The sequence below is a fragment of the Miniopterus natalensis genome, chromosome 1 (assembly GCF_054644295.1).
Source record: "Miniopterus natalensis isolate mMinNat1 chromosome 1, mMinNat1.hap1, whole genome shotgun sequence".
Taxonomy (NCBI): Eukaryota; Metazoa; Chordata; class Mammalia; order Chiroptera; family Miniopteridae; genus Miniopterus; species Miniopterus natalensis.
Genome location: NC_142081.1, coordinates 61,456,570 through 61,478,870, shown reverse-complemented (window position 1 = coordinate 61,478,870; position 22,301 = coordinate 61,456,570). Strand labels below are relative to the sequence as shown.

The 22,301-nt window shown below is 36.2% G+C and overlaps 2 protein-coding genes and 1 pseudogene across 2 annotated transcripts in view; 1 reads left to right on the top strand and 2 right to left on the bottom strand.

The window, feature by feature from the left end:
• Positions 1–9,429, top strand: part of TSLIG3B (tRNA splicing ligase complex subunit 3B) — a 29,837-nt gene extending 20,408 nt beyond the window's left edge. Inside the window, exons 7-8 of the mRNA XM_016220375.2 lie at positions 5,622–5,789; positions 8,699–9,429. Coding sequence (XP_016075861.2) covers positions 5,622–5,789; positions 8,699–9,034 — 504 coding nt within the window. The 3' untranslated portion in view covers positions 9,035–9,429. The remainder of the gene's footprint in view (positions 1–5,621; positions 5,790–8,698) is intronic.
• LOC107543002 (aurora kinase B pseudogene) lies at positions 2,229–3,201 on the bottom strand (annotated as a pseudogene).
• Positions 9,430–13,248: 3,819 nt separating the features above from the next.
• The window catches only part of RASGRP1 (RAS guanyl releasing protein 1), an 80,086-nt gene continuing 71,033 nt past the window's right edge, over positions 13,249–22,301 (bottom strand). Inside the window, exons 16-17 of the mRNA XM_087815018.1 lie at positions 21,866–22,251; positions 13,249–14,827 (exon numbers count right to left, since the gene is read on the bottom strand). Of these exons, the coding sequence (XP_087671144.1) occupies positions 14,693–14,827; positions 21,866–22,251 (521 nt within the window). The 3' untranslated portion in view covers positions 13,249–14,692. The remainder of the gene's footprint in view (positions 14,828–21,865; positions 22,252–22,301) is intronic.

The window sequence follows — 22,301 nt, the reverse complement described above, 5'->3', positions numbered from 1 at the left end:
TGTGTTTTTGTTCTTTTTTCCTTAGTGTGGAAAAAAATTTTTAAATGTTTTTTTCTTAGGCTATTTATAGGTCAAATTAGTCCTTTCATTTGATCCTTTTCAATTGATTATATGAATATATGCATTTATACCCTGAATTTTCTTATTAAATTTCCTGTAAATTTAATATTTCTTTAATATTATCCCCCACACAATATGCCTGATATTATTGAATGACTCATCAAATATTGTTCTGCAGCATTTTAAAATGTTACAGAAAATTTTATCACACAGAATGATATGCTTTATTGACATTGAGGTTTTAATTTTTGTCTCTTGTTTGACTCTAATGAAATCCTCAGCAGCTAAATTTTTGTTCCTGATATATTACTAAAATTTCTTTTTTTAAAAATTGATATATAATTGACATATATTAGTTTTAGGCATAGAACATAAATTATTTGAATGATCACAATAAATTTCAGAATTTTTTTTGTGTTGAGAACTTTTAAGATTTACTCTCTTAGCAACTTGCAAACATGCAGTACAGTATTAACTGTAGGTATCATGCTGTACATTACATCCCCATGACATTTTTTAACTGAAAATTTGTACCTTTGACTCTGTTTACCCATTTGCATCATCCCTTCTCTGGCAACCACAAATCTGTTCTACCTATGAGCTGCTTTTTTTTTTCTAAATACAAGGGAGGGGGTTGTTTCGTTTTTTTAGATTTCACATAAAAGTGAGATCATGTAGAATTTGTCTCTCTCTGATATATTTCACTTAGTACAATGCCCTCAAGGTCTATCCATAGTGTTGCAGATGGCAAGATTTTATTTATTTTTTCAGGCTGAATAATATTCGTGTGTGTGTGTGTGTGCGCGCGCGCGCACCACATTTTCTTTATCCATTCATCCATTGATGGACATTTAGGTTGTTACTGTATCTTGGCTATTGTAAATAATGCTTCAGTGAACATGGGGGTACATATCTCTTTTTGAGTCAGTGTTTTTGTTTTTTGTGTTTTTTTTTTGATAAATACCCAGAAGAGGAATTTCTGGGTCATGTAATAGTTGTATTTTTAATTTTTTGAGGAACCTCCTATAGTGGCTACACCAATTTACATTAACATCCAACAGTGCACAGGGTTCCCTTTTCTCCATAGCCTTGCCAACACTTGTTATTTCTTGACCTTTTAAAAAAAAATTAATTTATTGAGGTAGCATTGGTTAATAGGATCATACAGGTTTCAAGTGTATATTTCTTGACTTTTTAATGAGAGCCATTCTAACAGGTGTGAGGTGATGTCTCATTGCAGTGTTGATTAGCATTTCCCTCATGGTTGGTGATGTTGAGCATCTTTTCATGGACCTGTTGGCCATCTTTATATCTTCTCTGGAAAAATGTCTATTCAGTTTCTCTGTCCATTTTTTTATCAAATTATTTTTTGCTATTGAATTGTATGAGTTATTTATATATTTTGGATGTTGACTCCTTGTTAGATGTATGATTTGCAAATATTTCCATTCACTAGGTTGCCTTTTAATTTGTTGTTGGTTTCCTTTGCTGTTCAGAAGCTTTTTAGTTGGACATAGTCCCACTTGTTTATTTTTGCTTTTGTTTCCTTTGCTTTTGGTGTTAAATCCAAAGAAATCATCGCCAAGACGTATGTTGAGGAGCTTACAGCCTTATTTTCTTCTAGGAGCTTTCAAGTTTCAGGTCTTAATATTCAAGTTTTTAATCCATTTTGAGTTGATTTTTATGTATGGTTTAAGATTGTGGTCCAGTTTCATTCTTTTGCATGTTGCTGTTCAATTTTCACAACACCATTTATTGAGGAGAGAGTCTTTTCCCCATTGTATATACTTGGCTTGTTTGTCATAAATTAATTGACTATACATGTATGAGTTTATTTCTGGGGTCTTCTGTTCCATTGATCGCTATGTCATATCAATATCATAGTATTTTGATTATGATAGTTTTATAATACAGTTTGAAATCAGGGAGTATGATGGTGTCAGCTTTGTTGTTCTTTCTCAAGATTGCTTGCCTATTCAGGGTCTTTCTGGTCCAAATGGAACTTCTTGATCAGAGAATATGCAAGATTTTTTTTTTTTTTTTTTTAAATCTTTAGCCTTTGTTAAATAAAAAGGAAGTAGAGGATCAGGAAACAGGCCAGGGACCCCTCCTCCCAACTATACATATACAGACATAAAATACACAACTGAGGAAATGACAAGGACAATTCAGGAGACAGACTGAAGGACCAAGGGAGGCAGCACCCTCCAAGAATGGGGCTGGACCCAAGGGTAGGCTGAGACCTGGGCCAGAGGCAGATGTTCTGAGGGGTTATGTTTGAGCAGCTTGGAGATGAGGTCCTGGGTTCCCGTGAACACTGAAGAGGGGAACTTAAGGTCTACCTTGACGATGCTCCAGTAAGTTTCATTGTGTGAAGCACTCTCGAAGGGGGGGTTCCCATCAGCAGCTCATAGCAGTGTACTTGGATGCACCACAGACCCACCTTCTCATTGTGTGTGCGCCCCTCAATCATCTCTGGGGATGGGTAGTCCAAAGTGCCACACATTGTCTTCCTTCTCAGGGAGGGGCATGTACAGACCAGCCAAGGTCAGCAATCTTCAGCTCTCCCTGAAGCCCCAAGAGCAGATTCTCTGGCTTTATGTCTCTGTGAATCACTGTATTCCTTTAGCGCAGAACATCTGTCAGTTCCTCCATGAATTGTGCTGGTCAAAAGTACTGCTCTTCTGCAACTCCTTGTAATGCTCCCCGTGGTGGGGGTATCCCCTAGAAGTCCTTTGCAGGTCATAGCAATAGTTGTAGAGACACAAGATGTTGGGGGCTGCAGGCGGGCCTGAATTTCTGTCTCGCTGTGAAGCTGTTGCTCCACAGCTTCCTTCTCGATCTGAGACTTGAAGAGGACCTTGAGTGCCACGGTGAAACAAGCCAAATACACATTTTCAAACTTGCCCTTAGCCAGAGGATGCCAATCTCAAAGTCAGTTGTGAAGGAGTGCATTAAATGGGTGTCCCATCACTGTTCTGGCCAGGGGCAGCTGTGGGCTGGGCATTGGAGGGGCTCTTGAGGACAAGTGAAGATGGGGTGGTAGGCTTCTTCTGGAGGACTCTCTGGGGTGAGAGAGTTCAGACCAGATTAAGCCGGCAGGCGCTAGAGCCAAGGGTAGTTTGTCTCCTCCTGGGTCATCCTTAGAGAGAAAGGGGGAGGACAGCTGAGGCCCATGGCTCAGCCAACCTCCTGGCTGCTGGCAAATGACTTAGTAAATGCATGATTTTAATGCTTTTGATGCAAACTCCAGAGTTACTCTTCAAAAAGATTGTATACCTTTATTAGTATGGTTAATCTTTTTTTATTATTATCATTATTTTGCTAGTATTGAGATAAGATTGTGAGTATAATTTTATAGTTTGCGTTTTTTTCACTGATTATGTTCTGATCATTGTCTCATATCTCAAAAGCTCTATTTCAAAGTTAATTTTTAATTATTTTTGGAGATATAATTCACCACTTTAAAATGTACAATTCAGCCCGGACGGGCCTGGCTCAGCAGTTGAGCATTGATCTGGGATCCAGGTGATCCGGGTTCGATTCCCGGTCAGGGCACATGCCCAGGTTGTGGGCTCGATCAATGACTCTGTCATCATTGATGCTTCTCTCTCTCTCTCTCCCTCTCCTTTCCTCTCTCTGAAATCAATAAAGATATATTAAAAAAAAAGTACAATTCAGTGGTTTTTAGTATATTCACTGTATTTTGTATCTGTTAACCACTAATTCCAGAACATTTCCATCACCCCAAAAAGAAGCATGCTCCCATTAGCAGTCACTCCCAATACTCAGTCCCTTCCCTGGAAGCCACCACTACGATCTGCTTTCTGTCTCTTTGGATTTGTTCATTCTGGACATTTCATGTAAATGGAATCATACAGTATGTGGATTTTTGTGCCTCGCTTCTTAGCATAATGCTTTCAAGGTTCATTCATGTCATCTCATATAATAGTACTTCCTTTTAGTATCTGTTTATAGCTACTATATTTTATCACATGGTGAAGCTGTAATTTACTTTTATACATTTTTTTCTATATAACTAATACCAAGAATGTTAATATGTATAATTTTTATTTACACATTTCAAAGTATATTCTTATGGTGGATCCCTAAATGAAAATTTATTGTGTCAAAGGTTATTGACACTTCTCTTGATTGACATGGCCAAATTGCTTTTTAGAGAGTGGGTATGAATTTAAACTCTTATCAGTAAGGTAAATGAAATTTTGTCTTTAGTTTAGCCTCTTTAATTAGAATATTATCAGTTTTATTGCTAACTTCACAGTTAAAAAGACTAAGTTCTTTTCATTTGTATGTTTTTATTGTTGGTAAAGTTTTAACTTTTTTTCATAAGCTTGTTAGTCATTTCAATTTCCTCTTTTTTTTTTTTTTTAAATTTATGTTTGTGTTGTGTCTTTTTTTCCTCTTAGGATCTTCCTGTTTTTCTTTTGATTGAGCTTTTTATATATTAAGGAAGTTAGCTAGTTGCTTTATTTGTTGAAAATATTTTCCCCATTGTCTTCTGATTTTTTTTATTTTTTGATGTATAGAAATTTTAATATTTATAATATATTTTTTCAATTTAAGATAAAACATTAAACAATGTTTTGAAATTCCAATATGGTATACCTTATTATTTTTACAAATAGCCAACAGTTTATTCCAACACCATTTTAAAAATAATCCATTTCTTTTCCACTGTTCCTTGATTCCCTCTGTCATTTATTGCATTCATACATGTATGAGGCTCTGAATCTCAATTGCTTTTTTTGTTTTATCAGTCTCTATTTTTCCTCCCCAAGTTCTATGTAATTGGACTGAGGTAGGATAGTATACTGTCATCGGTACACCTATGCTTGGGGTTCAAGCAGATCTTCATTAGTAGGTGGGCAAAGCTGGGATTCTCTCTGTATTTGGGGGAAATTGTTTAAGCTTTCTAAGACCCTTCCCCCCCCCATATGTATAAAGGAGGTAATAAATACAACCACTCTAAACAAGTATTTTGAGAATAAAAAAAATGACTGTTAAGTGAACAGTATCCTCGCACATTCAGTAAGTACTCAAAGAATGTTAGCTGTTAAGGTGATGGTAATTTCATATTGCATATTAATACCTGATAGAACTCTTCTTTTTCAAAGTTGTTTTAGTCATTCTTAAATATTTAGTTTCTGGATTAACTTTAGATTCCTTTTATTTCCTTCATCCTTTCAAAAACCATTCCAATAAGATTGTAGTAAATCTATCAATTAATGTGGGGGGAAACATAATATTCACTGTCCCCATCCAAAAAATTGGTATTTCTTCCATTTATTCAAATTTTCTTTTTGTTTTTATAAGATTTACTGTTTTTTTCTGAAAGGTCCTGTGTGTGTTTTTGGTATTTTTAGGTGTTTTGTTTTCTTTTATTATGAATGGAATGTTTTTTGTGTTAGTTTTTAATGAGTCAGTTGATACTGGTAGTTGTGTATTTTAGCATCTGTTGGTTTACTTATTTCATTTTACATACAAATGATAAGATATTTATGACTGCCATTGCTCTTTCCTTAACTATTGTCATTTAGGTGAAAACAGATGACATAGCAAGAATTTATCAGCCTAAGCGTTATGCTTTGTCACCCAAGACAACGATTACATTGGCACATTTACTTGCTGCTCGTGAAGATCTGTCCAAGATCATTAGGACAAGTAGCGGCTCTAGCCGAGAGAAGACGGCATGCGCCATTAATAAGGTAGGTTTTTCTTTCAGTACAGTGGAGAATGAATCTATAGTATCATCATTTGATGTTTTTACATACTTTAATCTGTCTTTCTTTTGTGTCCTGGTCAACTAGAGAAGATGGCGTCAGGGCTTCAGTCCATCGAGGCTTAGTTTTGTGTGCGTGTTCATTTGAATTTCTGTATTCATAAGGTAAACCAAAGTTTTACCTGACTCAGAGGAATTAAGAATTGTTTTTATCAATAGCTTTAGGAAGAATTATTTGTCTTTCCCTTTTGTAATCATTCTGTGTCACTGAAAATCTGTAGGAATTGTTTCAGGTACTAACAGAGCCCCTGTATCCTTGGTGTAAGGGAAGTACATGCTTTGGGATTGTGTATATACAAATCTGGGTTCATATCCTAGTTCTATTGTTTACCTAGAGGAATCACCTTGGGCAAGTTACTGAGTCTCTTAGAGGTTTCCTCATTCAGAGTGTAGATCCATTTTTCTGACAGTGGTCTTAAGCTCAGAAAGTCTGAATTTTTTACTTTAACAGCAGCAACCGTAAACTAGTCTGGAATGTATGTTAGCTCAACTAGAATGTACTCATTTAGATAGAGCAGCCTATGACAGACTTTGTTACAAAAGAGCAAAAAATCAGAAGTAAGGGATTGAGGTAATTTCAAAACATTGTTTCTCACACAATAAAGTGAGAAATGTATCCTTAATGCAGGATACCTTGCCAGAGGGATGGTTGTTTATTCAGTCAATTTGCCTCATTATTGCTCAGTTAGGCACTAGTGTTCATGCCTCCTACTTCCAATTTAGATGAACCTCCTCTATCTTCTGAAAGTGTCCTGTCTTTAAATACCGGGTGGGGGCAAAAGTAAGTTTACAGTTGTGAGCCCTCGAAATACAGAGTGTATTCTTACATTATTATTTATTATTGTATTTTTCATACCTACTTTTGCCCCACCCTGTATGTTAGTTAATATCTTGCATCACGTTATTTACTCTTGACTGCATCGAGAGTTCTACTTCTTTAAGTGGAACTGCCCATCTCTTTTCTGAGTTTATAATTTATAGTCTAATTATTTGAGGGCAATCTTTTTTATTTATGTTGCATTTGAGAGACCAATTTCTTGTTATACTAAACCAGAAATATAAGATTCCACTGAAACTGAAACAATTGACAGGATGTGGTTGAATTTAATTAAATCTTCAAGGGAAATAAGAGGGTCCTTCAAAGCCAACGTGTGTAGAAGCCCGAGATTGGTGTAGGATAAACATAAGGATGACAGCATTCAGGATACCTACTCAGCAGGTATCTGCCAACATTCTCCCATTCCTTTCCTTCTGAATCATTACTTAACTAAATGGCTTTCCCTTTTGTATTGCAAGTATAAGCCAACCCAGTAGTATCCCTTTGGACATGATGCAAAGCCAAGAGAAAGTTTATAAATTTTATTCCAGGGTAGAAAGTGTGCACACAGACCAGCACACATTATGTGGTGTCAATGCACATGGTAGCAACTTTAATCAAATCATCGCCGCTACCATGTATAACCTTGCCCTGTAGCTAGGCCGGTGTTCCTAATTTTCTATATTAAAATATCAACATGGCAGGATGTATTTTTTGAATTCCAAATTTTGTAAGTACTTCTAAGAGGCTACTAGTGATACAGAACAGAACTGTGTATCAGAAACCTGGGCATTAGGGAAGAACATTGATGGGTTCTCTCTGGGACTTTTTCAGAGGGTAGAAAGATGAACAAAGACAATGTTAGAATGTCCTTTTGAAGGCAATGTTATCAGTTCTTGGAGCAGTGATCTCATATACCCACCAACATAGCATGTTTGGTGGAGAGATCAGTGAGAATACCAACCAAGAAAAGCTGTTTTTTGGATTTGGTAATTAGGACATTATTGCTGACTTTAAAAGAATGTTTACATATTTTGAACCTTGCCCCCATGGTGAGAATGTTGTACTTTTTGTCTTTATTTATGACATAAATTACTAAAACGTAGTTTGGGTTAGAGAATCAGTGGAAGTAGAACCTAACTGATTCGTAGGTCAGTTTGGTTGAGGCAGTTACTGTTTTACCTTCTTCCTGAAAGAGACTAGTAGAAAGCTCTTTGGCTTACCCTTGGCCATGGTTGGTGGGGAGGCACCCTCCTCACTGCTGTCTGTCTCTCTCTCTTCATGGGCATATATAGTAGAGCCTTTCTACAGAATTATAGGGTCTTAAATTCTTGGTTTGTTCTTCAAAGTATTGTAAAGCATGGTTAAGGAAGGATGTTTATTTTTTTAATAATAACTAGTGTCATCATTGAAAGTTAATGAGCTTAAGTTTCTCACTAGAGAGGAATAGTTCATTAAGAATCCTTGTATCTCTTTGCGGTGTTACCTTGGATTATAGTAATTATTAATCTCTGACCTCATTATAGCCACGTTATCACATATACTTCATACTTGTTGAAATAAAAGTGTGCTTAGAAATAGTCTTTTATTGGTTAGTCCATTACCAAATTAGGGACAATGGAAAGCCCAGAGTTGTTGTTGTATAAAAGGATATGAATTTAATTTAGGGTCTGTAGTTTATGTGTATTAATGTTTTGCTTAAAAAGTTTCTTAGTATGATGGGTGCTACATTTGTTACAGAATTTGCCAAACAAATGTAAATAATAGAAAATAACAAGCCTTTAAGTTTTAGAAATATTTCCCTAGTTTAAAAAGAATACCACATTGTGAGGAATTTGTCACACATCACATTTATATTTTCAATATTAATTCATACTGCCATTCTGATACTTTCATGTCCTTAAATATTTGGCTTCGGTTTCTGTATTAGATCAGTAAGTTCAATATTACTTGAATCCTTTATGTAAATTTTAACTTTTAAAATATTAGAAACTGAAAGAAAATGTTTCTTCATACAGGTGCTGATGGGAAGGGTGCCTGACAGGGGAGGACGGCCAAATGAAATCGAACCACCACCACCCGAAATGCCACCTTGGCAAAAGAGACAAGAAGGCGGCGGAAGGGGTGGTTGGGGTGGTGGAGGTGGTGGTAGAGGAGGTGGTGGGGGTGGAAGAGGTGGCTGGGGAGGGGGTGGGGGAGGGGGTGGTAGAGGAGGAGGTTTCCAAGGTCGGGGAGATTATGGTGGGAGGGGAGACTATGGTGGGAGAGGGGGCTATGGTGGGAGAGGGGGCTATGGTGGGAGAGGTTATGGAGATCCATATGGAGGAGGTGGTGGTGGATATAGAAGATATTAAAAACTACAAAAATTAGCAGTGCTTACTTCTTGATAGATACATTAGGCATAGTGTTCTAAATAACATACTTGAATGTCATCTATGAAGTAAACACCATGTTAGATTCCTTGATACCATTCTTGAATTGGGTTAATATGTAAGTGCATTGTTTTGTACTACTATTTGATTTCTTAGAGTGATGAATTTTTTTTTCATATTCTGTGTACCCTTGAGCATGTCATGTCTTTTTAAAAAAAACAAAAAAAATGAGCAAAGGCTATTTTTAAAAATGTAAATATTTATTACCATCAGACTTGGAAAATGGAAAGTATTTTATTGTTATGATTGAATTTAGATTGTTACCTGTATTTTATTCAGGTTTGAGACACATAAAACAGACCCCGCTTGTTAATAGACTGTTGCCTCATCTGTATTTATTAATTTTACTTCACAAAATAGGGAAAGGGACTGATAATTTTGTTTGATAGGTAGTTGTCATGACTTGTTTTTTTCTTTTATAGTGATTCCTCTGCCCAGGTTTCTGTTAAAGTTCCATTAATTGAAGCCTGAGTTTACTTTTTGGTTTGCATATTTCATGTATTTTCCAACTGGATTTGAAATCTGTGATTTTGTTTGACAAAGCAAAGTTAGATTGAGGTCAGAATTACTCTACAGGGACAAAGACATGAAACAGTTTTACATGATGGTGTAAAAAATATTCCTATAAATTCTTTCATCATCCTTCAGGTCATCATTTTAGATAATCGGAATATTAAATGGCAGACTGAACTGTATTATGTAGGATTAGAGCAGTAATTTCCAATGTTAATAGATCAGAGGTAGGCTGAAGCATCTCTTGGTAGTTCTCATTCACAGCTAGATTTGGAAAACTCAGGGTGAGAGAAGGGTTATATGTGTTTTGGTGGTTGGAGCAGTCAAAGACTTGGTGATGTAGAGTTGTGAATTTGAATCATGGTACTAGCTGAGGGGTCTGTGGATTAAAATGACCAAAGGTCTCAAGGATTGATCTGTCCTCATTTGAGGAATGTGATGCTTGAGTCCTACTCGGGTTGTTTCATAAAGATGTAAGTACAAGTGAAATTTGTGGGGAATTTATCATGGGCCTATTGTGAATGGTTTAAGAGGTGGGCCAAGTAATGCATTTTTCTCTTAATGTAGACAGAGAGAAAAAGAGAGAGCCACACAGATTTTTTAAATTCCCGCTGTAAAGTCCGTATCTCGACGTAGGCTTCTGGTCAACACCTGTGCATAACAACTTTCTGTGCTTTAACCAACTCAATAGATAGAAAGCTGAGTACCAGTGGACAAATGGTATTTGATATTTGGCAGGTTTTTTGTTTTTATAGTAAACCCTGTGGTGAAATCTAAAATAATGTTAAAACTTTCAAAGTAAATACTATATATATTGCAGTCTTGGCCATGTGTTTTTCAAGATACCCTTCAAAGAAATTAGTATAGGCAAATGAATTTTTTTGGTTATTTGTAAAGTTAGATTATTTTTAAATGTGCTTATATTTAATGAAGAGACTTAATTTTATTTGTAATTGTTGGAGAAGAATGTTTTCCATAATTAAGAAAACACTTTTATCAGTAGTTATGACCTCTGAAAAATAATTTTTAAAAATACATAAGCAGAGTCCACTGGAGTAAAATATTTGAATAGAATTACTAGTTTAAAACAAAACGTCCATTTAAAACTCTTATATTTCTGTCTCATTTCATTTTGGGAGCTTTAGTTGCTGACACAGAAGGGGTTTACAACTACCTTCAAGTTTTATCGCTAAAGGATTATGAATAATGACAGAAACATTAGTTTACAATTTCTGTAAGATTTCTTTGTACCTTCATAGGAGTGCTGTTAGATTATCCACAGGACTCTGTAAATCTTATCTAAGTTTAGCACTTGCTCCTACATTCCTATAAACTCCTCTTAAATAAAAAGCTGAGTGGTCCAGACTCAAATATTTTATTTCTTCTGTGCTAAGATTTTCATGATAATCTTTGTTCAGTAAAAATTTGTAGAAGAGTGTGCTAAGCAATATCTAAAATAGCAGTAAGGTACTCTGGGACCTTAATGTGAAAGGCCATAATGTGAAAATGTTTTATACATTGAGGGCAATACAGATGTAGAGTATGATGAATGCTTCCTCTCCATTCCTTTTTGCCTGGTTCTCATTAGTTTTTCCTATTACCTTGTTTTCCCTCCTTTTCTTTTCTTGCCTTGGTTTAGCCTTTGTTATCTAACAGCATCTATAGATAAGTCTTTACTGGGAGTTTCTGGATTAAAGAAGGTAACTGTCCTCACATCTGGTCTGTATAAAGAACATGAGTCTTGTCCATACATAACCACCCACCATTACACATTAGCTCTCAGCAAAAGAGGGGATCGGGTGTTTTCTTTGAAACTATTCCCTTGTGTTCTGCAGAGCAGAGAATCTTTGCCTCACTAAATAGAAAAAACACACATTTTAAACCAAAAACATTTAATTACCTGTATTTGTGTCAAAAGTAGTTTTGAAAAGGCAAAAAAGATTTGTGACCAGAGAATGTTCTGAGCAATCATACTATATATTGTAAGGAGCACAGGACAGAGATATTTGGAATGGGATAGGGGCTGTAGGAGAGGAAATTTAATCTCTTCTTTAGGTTCAGGTTGTCAGAGTAGCTTCATTATTTTGTATACAGTATTATGAATTGCCAAAATGACAAATACATCCACATCCAAGTGCATCTTGATCCATTCTGTGCTGGAATCCGAGTGAGTGTGGAATGTTCTCCCTTCTTCATTGGTCTGGTTAAACAGAAAATGGCTGGCGATCAAGGGAAATCACGGCTATCTCTAATCACTAAATAAGCACGAGCACAAATGAATTGCTCTGGGTGGTCTGTACACTAGGTCGAACCATCATCCTCTGCCAATTTCACCCACAGCTTCAAAGGTTCTCTACTTGCTAGTTTTCTTAGAACTGTGGCATTAAAGACCAAAGCCACAGAGAAATGACAGCCTCAGATTTGTCTCCTTCAGTGTTAAGTGTTTATAGACTTAATATTTGGGGGTCTACTGTAAGTCATCATGCAGTAAGATGGGAAAAGGTTGAATATTTCTGTACTGTTACTTCCTTGTGTTATAAAAATATTTAGAAAAAAATATACTGAATAATTATTAGTTCCTTTGCTTTTCCTTCCAGAAGTGTTTGGTTAGTATGATAGGGGAGTGGTCTCAGCTGTGGATTATAGTAAAAAGTCAGGGGAAGTTTCTACATATTCACAAACTAGAACAAATACAACACATCTATGTTATAGGGATCCTAATGTCTTTTATCATATAAATATTACACAAAGAAAACTTACATTAGGTATAAAAAAACTTTACAATCTATACATTTGTTTTTTTCCTTACAGTTCTTTTACATAATACATTTTTAGACAGAAATTCACAACTAGTAAAAAGGCAAGTCAATTACTAAAGAAAATGAGAAGTGACATTGCTGTTAACAAAGTTTGTCATTGTTTTGGCAGATAAATATATGCCTAAACTTATCTCAAGTCAGTACAAGACAAAAAAGTTTGTATCCTAGGTTTAATAACCAAAAATCTATTCCAGATGATTTCTGTAGATTCCACACAAATATTTACATACTGTACTACTTTGGCCCTAGCTGGGCTGTAAAAACCTGTGAAATTACTGCTTCCTGTCCATTTCAGTGGTAAGTTCCAGAATGCTTGTGACCCTCTAGCCTTGTTAATTTGACTAATTAGGGGACTGACCTTTTGAATTCCTATAGATTACAGATTTTTTATGTAGAAACTAACCTGGAATCTGTATTTTGGTTGAGGGAAAGAAAAATGAAAAAAAAAAATTGTTACATGGCTATGTTTAAAAAAAATTGAGCTGTACTATTTTTGGTTTATATCAGAGGAAAATAATAATGGCCAAGACTATGAATTTTAAAAAGATTATCATAAACTCATGTCGTTCCCTATAAAGTAAGTAGCAAAGTACAGTAGCTTCTATAAGTTTACATACCAGATGGTGGGATTTTTGAGTTTGGACTTAGGAAAGGGTAAGTCTGTGTGTAAAGTGATTCTTTAAAACATAACGGAAAACTAGTCACTAGCTTTATTACTAAAGCTCAGTACCAGGAGGTATGCAAATGGGAACTAGTCTTAATGGTCTGAATCCTCCAGGGAAGCTACACTGTATATGTACTTTGCATTCTGATTAAGACTTGGTGTTGCTGGCTTTAGGTTTGGAACATCTAATGGTTGGGGTTATGTTCTTGATATGCAGGCCAACTTGTTTATGAATTTCAAGTCAGTTTGGTACCAGGCTTTCCAAGCATGGAAGGTAAGTGTCCCCCCCGCCCAAAGAAAATGATCATATGAATTTTTTTAGAGACAGAGTCTGAAAAAGGAGTTTGTGAACAGTTACCCAGTGAGCTAAATGAGTCCATTTATCATTAACCTTCATTAATAGATAACTCACAGGGCTTGCTCTCGTGATTTTGCCAAATACAATTTACATTGTAAGCAAATTCTTTACCTTATAACAAACTGAACTTTACATCTGTGAATTTGTGTGAATGACTAAAAGTTGTTTAATTTGCTTCCACATTTTATGAAGGAGGAAACAAAATTCCTGGTCACATGCATGCCTGATACTGTATTTACATAATACATATATACATATATACACACTGTCAGCTGTTGTTGAAGGCTCTGATCCAATTAGCTTATTTCTAAATAGTATTAACAGTGAAGGTAGTATAAGCATAAATTCAGCTCAAAAATAGTTACTTTAAAAAAAAAGAGCTAAACAGACTTTAAAAAAAATTGCCATAAAGTCCTAATTCTATCCACTGTAGATTATATGAGGACAAACATCATGTTTGCCTTATGTTTATTTTAGCTATTTATCCAGTCATGTATGAGATGATAATAGCCATGTTTTCAGGCATTTAATTTGATTACTTATTTTATTACGACTTTGAGACTAAAACGACGAGTTGATCTGCAACTGGATAATGTCATCTGGTTGACTAGGCCCCCACAATTTGTGCCTATATCTCTAGAAGTTCATTTCTAGATAGATATCCTGGTGTGTATGAGTGCTGTGAGGAAAGACAGGGGAAAGGCTAATTGATTAGATTTGAGGTAGTGAATTGGGAACCAGATTCATAAAGAATGCTGGAATGTAGAGGAAGTGAATCTACTTTAATATTATAACTAAGCTTTGGATGGAACAAAGTAAATCCCTCAGTTCACAGAAAACCCCGGGGAAGGAAGCAAATTCATTTACCAGGGATTTTAGTTCTAAGGAGGCAGCAGCCGGGCAGGCCACATAGGAGAAGCTACCTTGTCAGAAAACTATAGTCACATTATCATGCTTTTGCCATTAGTCTCAGGGAAGAAAAGTTTGTGGTATGAATGGAAAGAGTTTGCATTCTTCAGTTTTCCTCCTTTGATTCAACTGGCTGGAAGAGAAAAACAGTGTCACACACATTGGGGGGGGTGGGGGGAGACTGACTAGCTTTTCCTTTTTAAAGTACCCTTTAAGGCTGGTCCCTTTAAGGTTCCCGGGGCTCTTTGTGTGAATTGGTTTGGGAAGTGAGATCTCTGATACACTTATCTACAGATTGTGGTCCTGGAGTTTGGGGGCTAAGAACAGTCACCCTGTTCCATCTGAGCTAAGACATGATTGCTTTTTGCAAGTTGGAGGCTTTCTATTTTCTTCTGTGCATATTTCAATTGGATCTTTAGAGCATCATTATCTGCTTTCAGTGTATTTATTTCCTAAAGAGAAAGAAGAATGAAGTATGTTAATAAAGCAGCAATGAATAGCAAATCAGTTACAATATTGGGAGTACTATACTTGATTGACATCTCCCATTCATTGTGGCTGAGCATTAAAAACTATTTTCAAGACAGTTATTTTACCCTGAATAGAAAATAACAAGTTAAACATCAAATGAGCATGTGCAAATAGCAATTAGTGTTTGTTAATCATATCAAAGATGCTAATGGCTAACAGGCAGAATAAACTATTCCTGGGCTATAGGTGGATAATGACAAAACCTTTGAGGTTGTGTAAGCAGGAGACCTACACTTGGCAGAAATAGTCTCTGGTCTGGTTTGAGGTATGAAAGCAGTGACTCAGAACATAGTTCATTTTCTCCAAGTGTTTTTACCCCCAAATCACTGAAAACGAATGAACTCTTTTCATAAAGACAGGAATTTTATGCCATCCTCTAAACTGGGATCTAGTTATCTAATTTTCAGTGATTTAATTATATGGACACCAGTTGGTTTCCAGTCTTGACTTTTTTTTAATTGAAATATATTTGACACATAACATTATGCAAATTTAAGGTGTACAACATGTTAATTTGATAGTTATGTATTGTAATATGATTGCCACTGTATCTATAATTAACACCTCCATCATGTTACATAATTATCCTTTTTAGTAGTTGGAATAATTCTAGTATTAGCAAGTTGGATGATTTTAATACAACATTGTCGTCTATAATTTCTGTAGTGCGCATTATATCTCAGGCTAATTTACCACTTGTAAGTTTGTACCCTTAAACAACATCTGTCCTATTTTACCACCCCTATTGCCTGGTAACCACCATTTAATTCTCTGCTTTTACAAGTTTGGCTTTTAAAAATTCTATATATAAGTGATACAATACAGTACTTGTTTTTCTCTGACTTATCTCATTTAGCCTAATGTGCTCCAGGTTCATCCATGTTGTCACAAATAGGAAGATTTCCTTCTTTTTATGGCTGAATAGTATTCCACTGTATACGTGTAGCATATTTTCTTTATCCTTTCACCTGTCTATGGACACTTAGGTTGTTCGGTATCTTGGCCATTGTGAATAATGCTGCAGTGAACATGATGGTGCATTTGTTTTCGAGTTAGTGTTTTCACTTTCTTCTGATAAATACCCAGAAGTGGAATTGTTGGATCATAAGGTAGTTCTCCTTTAATTTTTTGAGGAACCTCCATATCTTCCACAATGGATGTAGATGTGCCAATTTACATTCCCACCAGCAGTGCACAAGGGTTCCCTTTCTCCATGTCCTTGTCAGCACTTATTGCTTGTATTCTTGATGACAGTCTTTCAAGCAGGTATAGAGGTGATATCTCATTGTAGTTTTTAAAAAATTTATTGTTGAAACTATTACAGATGTCCCCTCCCCCCATTAATCCCCTCCACCCCTCCTGCTCCCCCAGGCCTTCTCCACACTATTGTCTGTGCCCATAGGTCATGCATATATGCATCTAAGTTATTTGATTAATCTCCACACTTCCATCTGAAACTCGTCTGACTGCTCCATGGTTCTATATCTCTATTTTATTTATCAGTTTAGTTTTGATTTGCATTTCCCTGATTAGTGATGATGAGCACATTTTTATGTACCTGTTGGCCATCTGTATGTCTTCTTTGGAAAAATGTCTGTTTAGTTCATTTGCCCATTTTGTTTTATCTTCACCTGAGGATATGTTTGTTGATTTTAGACAGAGGAAGGGGGTGGGGGGAGAAACACTGATGTGAGAAACATAAATCGGTTGCCTCCCGTATGCCTCTGACTGGGGATCGAACCTGAAAACCTTTTGGTGTATGGGGCAACACCCAACCAACTGAGCTACCCAGTCAGAGCTGCCCATTTTTTAATCGGATTTTTTTGGTTATTAGTTGTATGAGTTTTTTACACACACACACACGTGTATATAGGATATTAACCCCTTATCTGACAGTTTGCAAAAATGTTCTCCCATTAGATTGCCTTTATCATTTTGTTGTTTTGCTTTGCAAAATCTTTTAGATTTGATGTAGTCTGTCTCATTTGTTGATTTTTTCCTTTTGGTATTTTTACTTTTGGTGTCATATCCCCCAAAAAATCATTGCCAAAACTAATATTGAGGAGCGTCTTCCCTATGTTTTCTTTCAGGAGTTTTATAATATCAGATCTTATGTTTAAGTCTTTGATCCATTTTGAGTTAATTTTTGTGAGTGGTGTAAGACGTCCAGTTTCCTTGCTCTGCATGTTTTTTTCCAGTTTTCCCAAAACCACTTGTTGAAGAGACTATATTTTCCCCATTGTGTGCTCTTGGTTCCCTCATCGAATATTAGCTGACTGTCCAAGCAGGGGTTTAATTCTGGGCTCTCTTTTCTGTTCCATTGGTCTATGTGTTTATTTTTGTGCCAGTACCATACTGTTTTTATAATTGTAGCTTTGTAGTGTTGAAATCAGGGTGTGTGGTACCTCCAATTTTTTTAAAAATCAGGATTGCTTTGGCTATTTGGGGTCTTTTGTGGTTCCATATAATTTTTAGGATTGTTTTTTCCATTTCCTGAAGAATGCCATTGGTATTTTGATGGGGACTGCATTGAATCTATAGATTGCTTTGGACAGTGTCGATATTTTAACAGTATTAATTCTGCTAATCCATGAGCACAGGTGTCTTTCCATTTATTTATGTCTTCAGTTTCTTTCAGCAAAGTCTTGTAGTTTTCATTGTACAGATCTTTCACTTTCCTTGGTTAAATGTAGTCTAAGTATTTTTTTGTTTTTGATGCCACTGTGAATGGGAAAGTTTTATTTCTTTTTTTAGATGTATAGAAATGCAACTAATTTCTGTATGTTGATTTTTGTATCCTGCAACTTTACTGAAATTGTCGATTAGTTCCAACAGTGTTTTGGTTGAATCTTTGGGATTTTCTATATACAGGCTCATATTGTCTGCAGATAATCCTGTTTTGGATGACTTATTTATTTTTCTTGTTTAATCTCTCTAGCTAAGACTTCTAGTACTATATTGAATAAGACTGACGAGAGTGGGCTTATGTTGAACCATCCTTGCATCCCAGGGATTAATCCCACTTAGTTATGGTGTATAATCCTTTTTATGCGTTCTTCAATTCAGTTTGCTAATTTTTGTTGATAATTTTTGTATCTGTATTTATCAGTGATACTGTCTACAGTTTTCTTGTGGTGCCCTTATCTGTCTTTGGTAATAAGGTAATAATTGTGCCCTTGTAGAATGAGTTTGGAAGTATTCCCTCCTCAAGAGTTTGAGAAGGATTGGTGTTAATTCTTCTTTGAATGTTTCGTAGAATTTGCTAGTGAAGCCATTTTATCCTGGGGTTTTCTGTGCTGGGAGGTTTTTCATTACTATTCAGTCCCTTTGTTATTAGTCTGTTCAGATTTCTATTTCTTTCAGATTTCTATTTCTTTCTGATTCTATCTGTGTAGATTGTGTGTTTCTAGAAATTTATCCATTTCTTTTAGGTTATCTAATTTGTTAGCATATAATTGTTCATAATAGTCTCTTGTGGTCTCATGAATTTGTGTAGTAACAGTTTTAATATCTCCTTTTGCATTTCTAATTTTATTTGAGTCTTTCTTTTTCTTAATCTGGCTAAAGGCTTGTCAGTTTCAATCTTTTCAAAAAAATCAGCTTTTAGTTTTGTTGGGCCTTTCTGTTCTTTTTCTTGTCTCTCATTTATTTCTACTCTGATCTTTATGATTTCCTTCCTTCTGCTAATTTTGGGCTTGAATTTTTTTTTGTTCTTTTAGTCCCAAGAGATGTAAAGTTAGGTTGTTTGAGATCTAATTTCTTACGATATGCATTTGTTGCTGTAAACTTTCCTCTCGGAACTGCTTTTGCTGCATCCCGTAAGTTTTGATATGTTGTATTTCCATTTTCAAGGTGATTATTTCCCATTTGATTTCTTTGACCCAATGATTGTTCAGTTTCCATATATTTGTAAATTTTCAGTTTTCCTCTTGTTGATTTCTAGTTTCATACCAGTGTGGTCTGAAAATATAGTTATGATTTCAATCTTTAAATTTGCTGAGATTTGTTTTGTGCCCTATCATATGATCTATCCTGGAAAATGTTCCCTGTGCTCTCAAGAATATATATTCTGTGGCTAGTGGATATAATTTTCTATATATGTCTGTTAAGTTGATTTGTTCTAGAGTGTGGTTCAATTCTAACATTTCCTTGTTAATTTTCTGTCTGGATGATCTATCCATTGCTGATAGTGGGGTATTGAAGACCCCTACTATTATTGTATGGTCTCTTTCTCTCTTTAGATCTGTTTTTGCTTAATATATTTTGGTGTTCCAGTGACGGCTGCATATGTATTTACAATTGTACCTTTTCTCATTATTGTTTTTGGCTTGGAAGTATTTTGTCTGATATAAGTATGGCTACAGTCACTTTGTTTTGGTTTCTACTCACATGGAATATCCTCTTCCATCCCGTCATTTTGAGCTATGAGTCTTTAGAGCTAAAATGAGTTTCCAATAGGTAGCACATAGTTGGGTCTTTTGTTTTTTAATCCATATGTCCACTCTTTGCCTTTTGATTGGTGAATTCAATCTATTTATATTTAGAGTGGTTATTGATGTATAAGGACTTACTACTGCCATCTTATTGTTTGCCTTCTGGTTGTTTTGTATCTCCATTTTTTCTTTTCCCTACACTTACTTTTGTAAAGTGATGGATTTCCATGGTAATTTGTTCAGTCTCTCTTTTTTATGTTTTATAACTTTACTTTAGATTTTTGCTTTGTGGTAACCATGTGGCTTATAAAAAACATATCATAGATAAAATAGCACGTTATCGTCATTTGCCTATAAATTTTCTACCCTTTTACTTCTCCCTTTTTATATTTTTGATGTCACAGTTTACCTCTTTATGCTGTGAATTCATTGAGAAATTAGATAATAGTTCTTTTTAATACTCCTTTAAGTCTTTATACTATAATAAGTGGTTAACACACCTTTCTAATATATAGTTACAGTTTTCTAATTCTGTTTATTTTTCACCTTTGCTAGAGTAGTGTAGGAAAGTAGGTTATTGGGTCAACAGGCAATTTTCAAATACTCTTCTGTAGGGTTAATACTAATGTACTTCCTTTTAGAGTTAAAGCTCACGGTGAGCTGTGGATGTGGCTATTGAATTGCAGACAGACTAGTCATGGTAAGGATTTTACTTAATAGGAAAGTGGGACTTACTGTTTTTCTAAAACGGAATTGTGAATTCTTTTCCCTAGGTCCGTATGACAAGAAAAAAAGTAAAGAGAGGCAACTGGGAAGTTGGTGAGAGGGTTTATGAGTTCTGGTATTAGTGGGTAGGAATTACTCTGGACCTCCCTCATCTGAAATATTTCCACCACACTCTTTTTGCAGCAAGTAGTAGTGCTGCCAACACCACTGTTCCTTTTCATGGGTGTGTACAACACCCAGATCTGAAGCAGATGTTAGAGAGCATACAGAGTCCTCGCCCTGTATTTCACAGAGGACCAAACAGGCCACAGAGTTTAATAGGCAGGTAGTGTAAGAAACATCTTGGACTAGAAACACAAACCTTTGTAAATATCTTTCTTCTCTTGAGTTCGCTTTTTAAGATTTCTTTCATTTTTCTTCAAAGTTACTTTTGGCAGTTTCCACCTTTTCATTGACTTAAAGCATGTCTTAAAATAGTGTGAGCAAGAGAGTACCTTTCATCTGTTCTTTTCTCATATGTTCCTCCTAATATGTCCGTAACTTGTTTCTTTAAACATGTCTCTAACTCAGATCCTGGAGTCTGCCAGGAAAGGAACAACACTGAGAACAAGGCGGGAATCCTGAGGCCATCTTGCAGTTTCAGTGCACCGTGTAGAATTATGTAAGAAGTTCTGCCTAGGTGGATGTTGGCTTTATATTTATAACTATAGGCCTCCAAAAACATTGCCAACCTTGATTTTTTTTTTTTTTTTTTAGGGGGGCGGGAAAGGCAGATAGACATTCCTCCCCTTTAATAAAGTGAATGATAATGTTGGGTCTAATGTAGCCTATGTCTAAAATGACTTATCTGCCATTGGTAAGAAACTACTGTCCCCATGACAAGAAATCTGTCTAAGCCAGCTTAGTGTAAGCTTTGTACCCTAAACAAAAAGAAGTATATTAGTAATTGACCCTAGAGAGTAGAGTATTTGAAAACTGCCTGTTGTTCCATCTCCTACTTTCCTTTTTTAACCTTATCATCCCCTTCTCACATCTTTGGCAGTGTATTCCCAAACTCCTGTTCTCCTTTTCTTGGTAAACCTTATTCTGTCTCCATTAGGTCCCTTATTAGACACTATGAGCCTAACAGAAAAAAGCAGCTCCCAGTAGTACAATTCTTACCATTTTATAGATTACATTGCTAGATATATTTGGCTATGCACTTGCCAACTACTACTGACTTAGCTCTTCTAACATATGTAGAGATCAGCACATTATCTGATGTTAGAAATTATTCCCCTCATTTACATTAAGAGGGAGGCTTTTTCTTTGGCGAGTTATAATACTTTTTTTTTTTGGTAGCACACAGATCACCTACCTTCCTTTAGGAAGATGCCTAGGCAACCATGAAGGCCCCAAAGCATAGCCCTGACGGACAGAGTAAAAGGTGTAAGGAAGGAGGACTTAGGAAAGGTCACTTTCAAGTCCCATCTAGAAAGGGGAGTGGTGCCAGCACGGCAAAATGGATCGGTAGGAACTGTCTTCTCCTCAAGGAGCCTGTCGTGAACAGTTTTGGGCCCTGACGCTAGCACTTTGAAATGGCACCTTTAGGCAGTAGGGAGCCCTGTACATACCCGGTTGTGGCCATGTAATGTGACTTGGCCCCCACACATTTCCCTGAGAGAAAGCCTGAATCCCTCTTTTCCTTTCTTTTCTTGCTTTATTCTGCTAGTAACCAACCTGCACTGAACCTTCAGTTTACGTGCCCTCCCCTGGTTTAGCCCCGCTTCTCTGAGAGAGTCTGCAAAAAGGAAAAGGTACCTGTTCCAGCTCTTGGTAGGTTGGGAGTCTGAGGTGACGGAGCTCCTCCTTTGATTTCATGAAGGATTCTTTATTCTCCCACTTGACAAAAGCCCGCTTTCTGACCAAGAGTGGACTGGGGCATGGAGAGGTAGGACTGGGAAGCACGTACAGAGTGTCCTGGGCTGTCTTCCTTGGGGAAGACAGTGCAAAAGGATCAGAAGGGCCCTCACTGCCAATCCAAGGCAGTGATTCGGTCTGGGTGGCCTTGTGGGCGACAGTCCTCTTTAGCCGAACAGAAATCTTCTGTGAGGACACTCCCATGAGCATTATGGTCCGATCTTTGCTTTCTTCACTTTGTTCCACAGCCTCCCCATTATGGAATGGAAAAGGTCCATCCTCAGGAGCTGTAGGAAGACACATGACATGTTAGTGCTCTGGGTAAGAAAAGCAGACT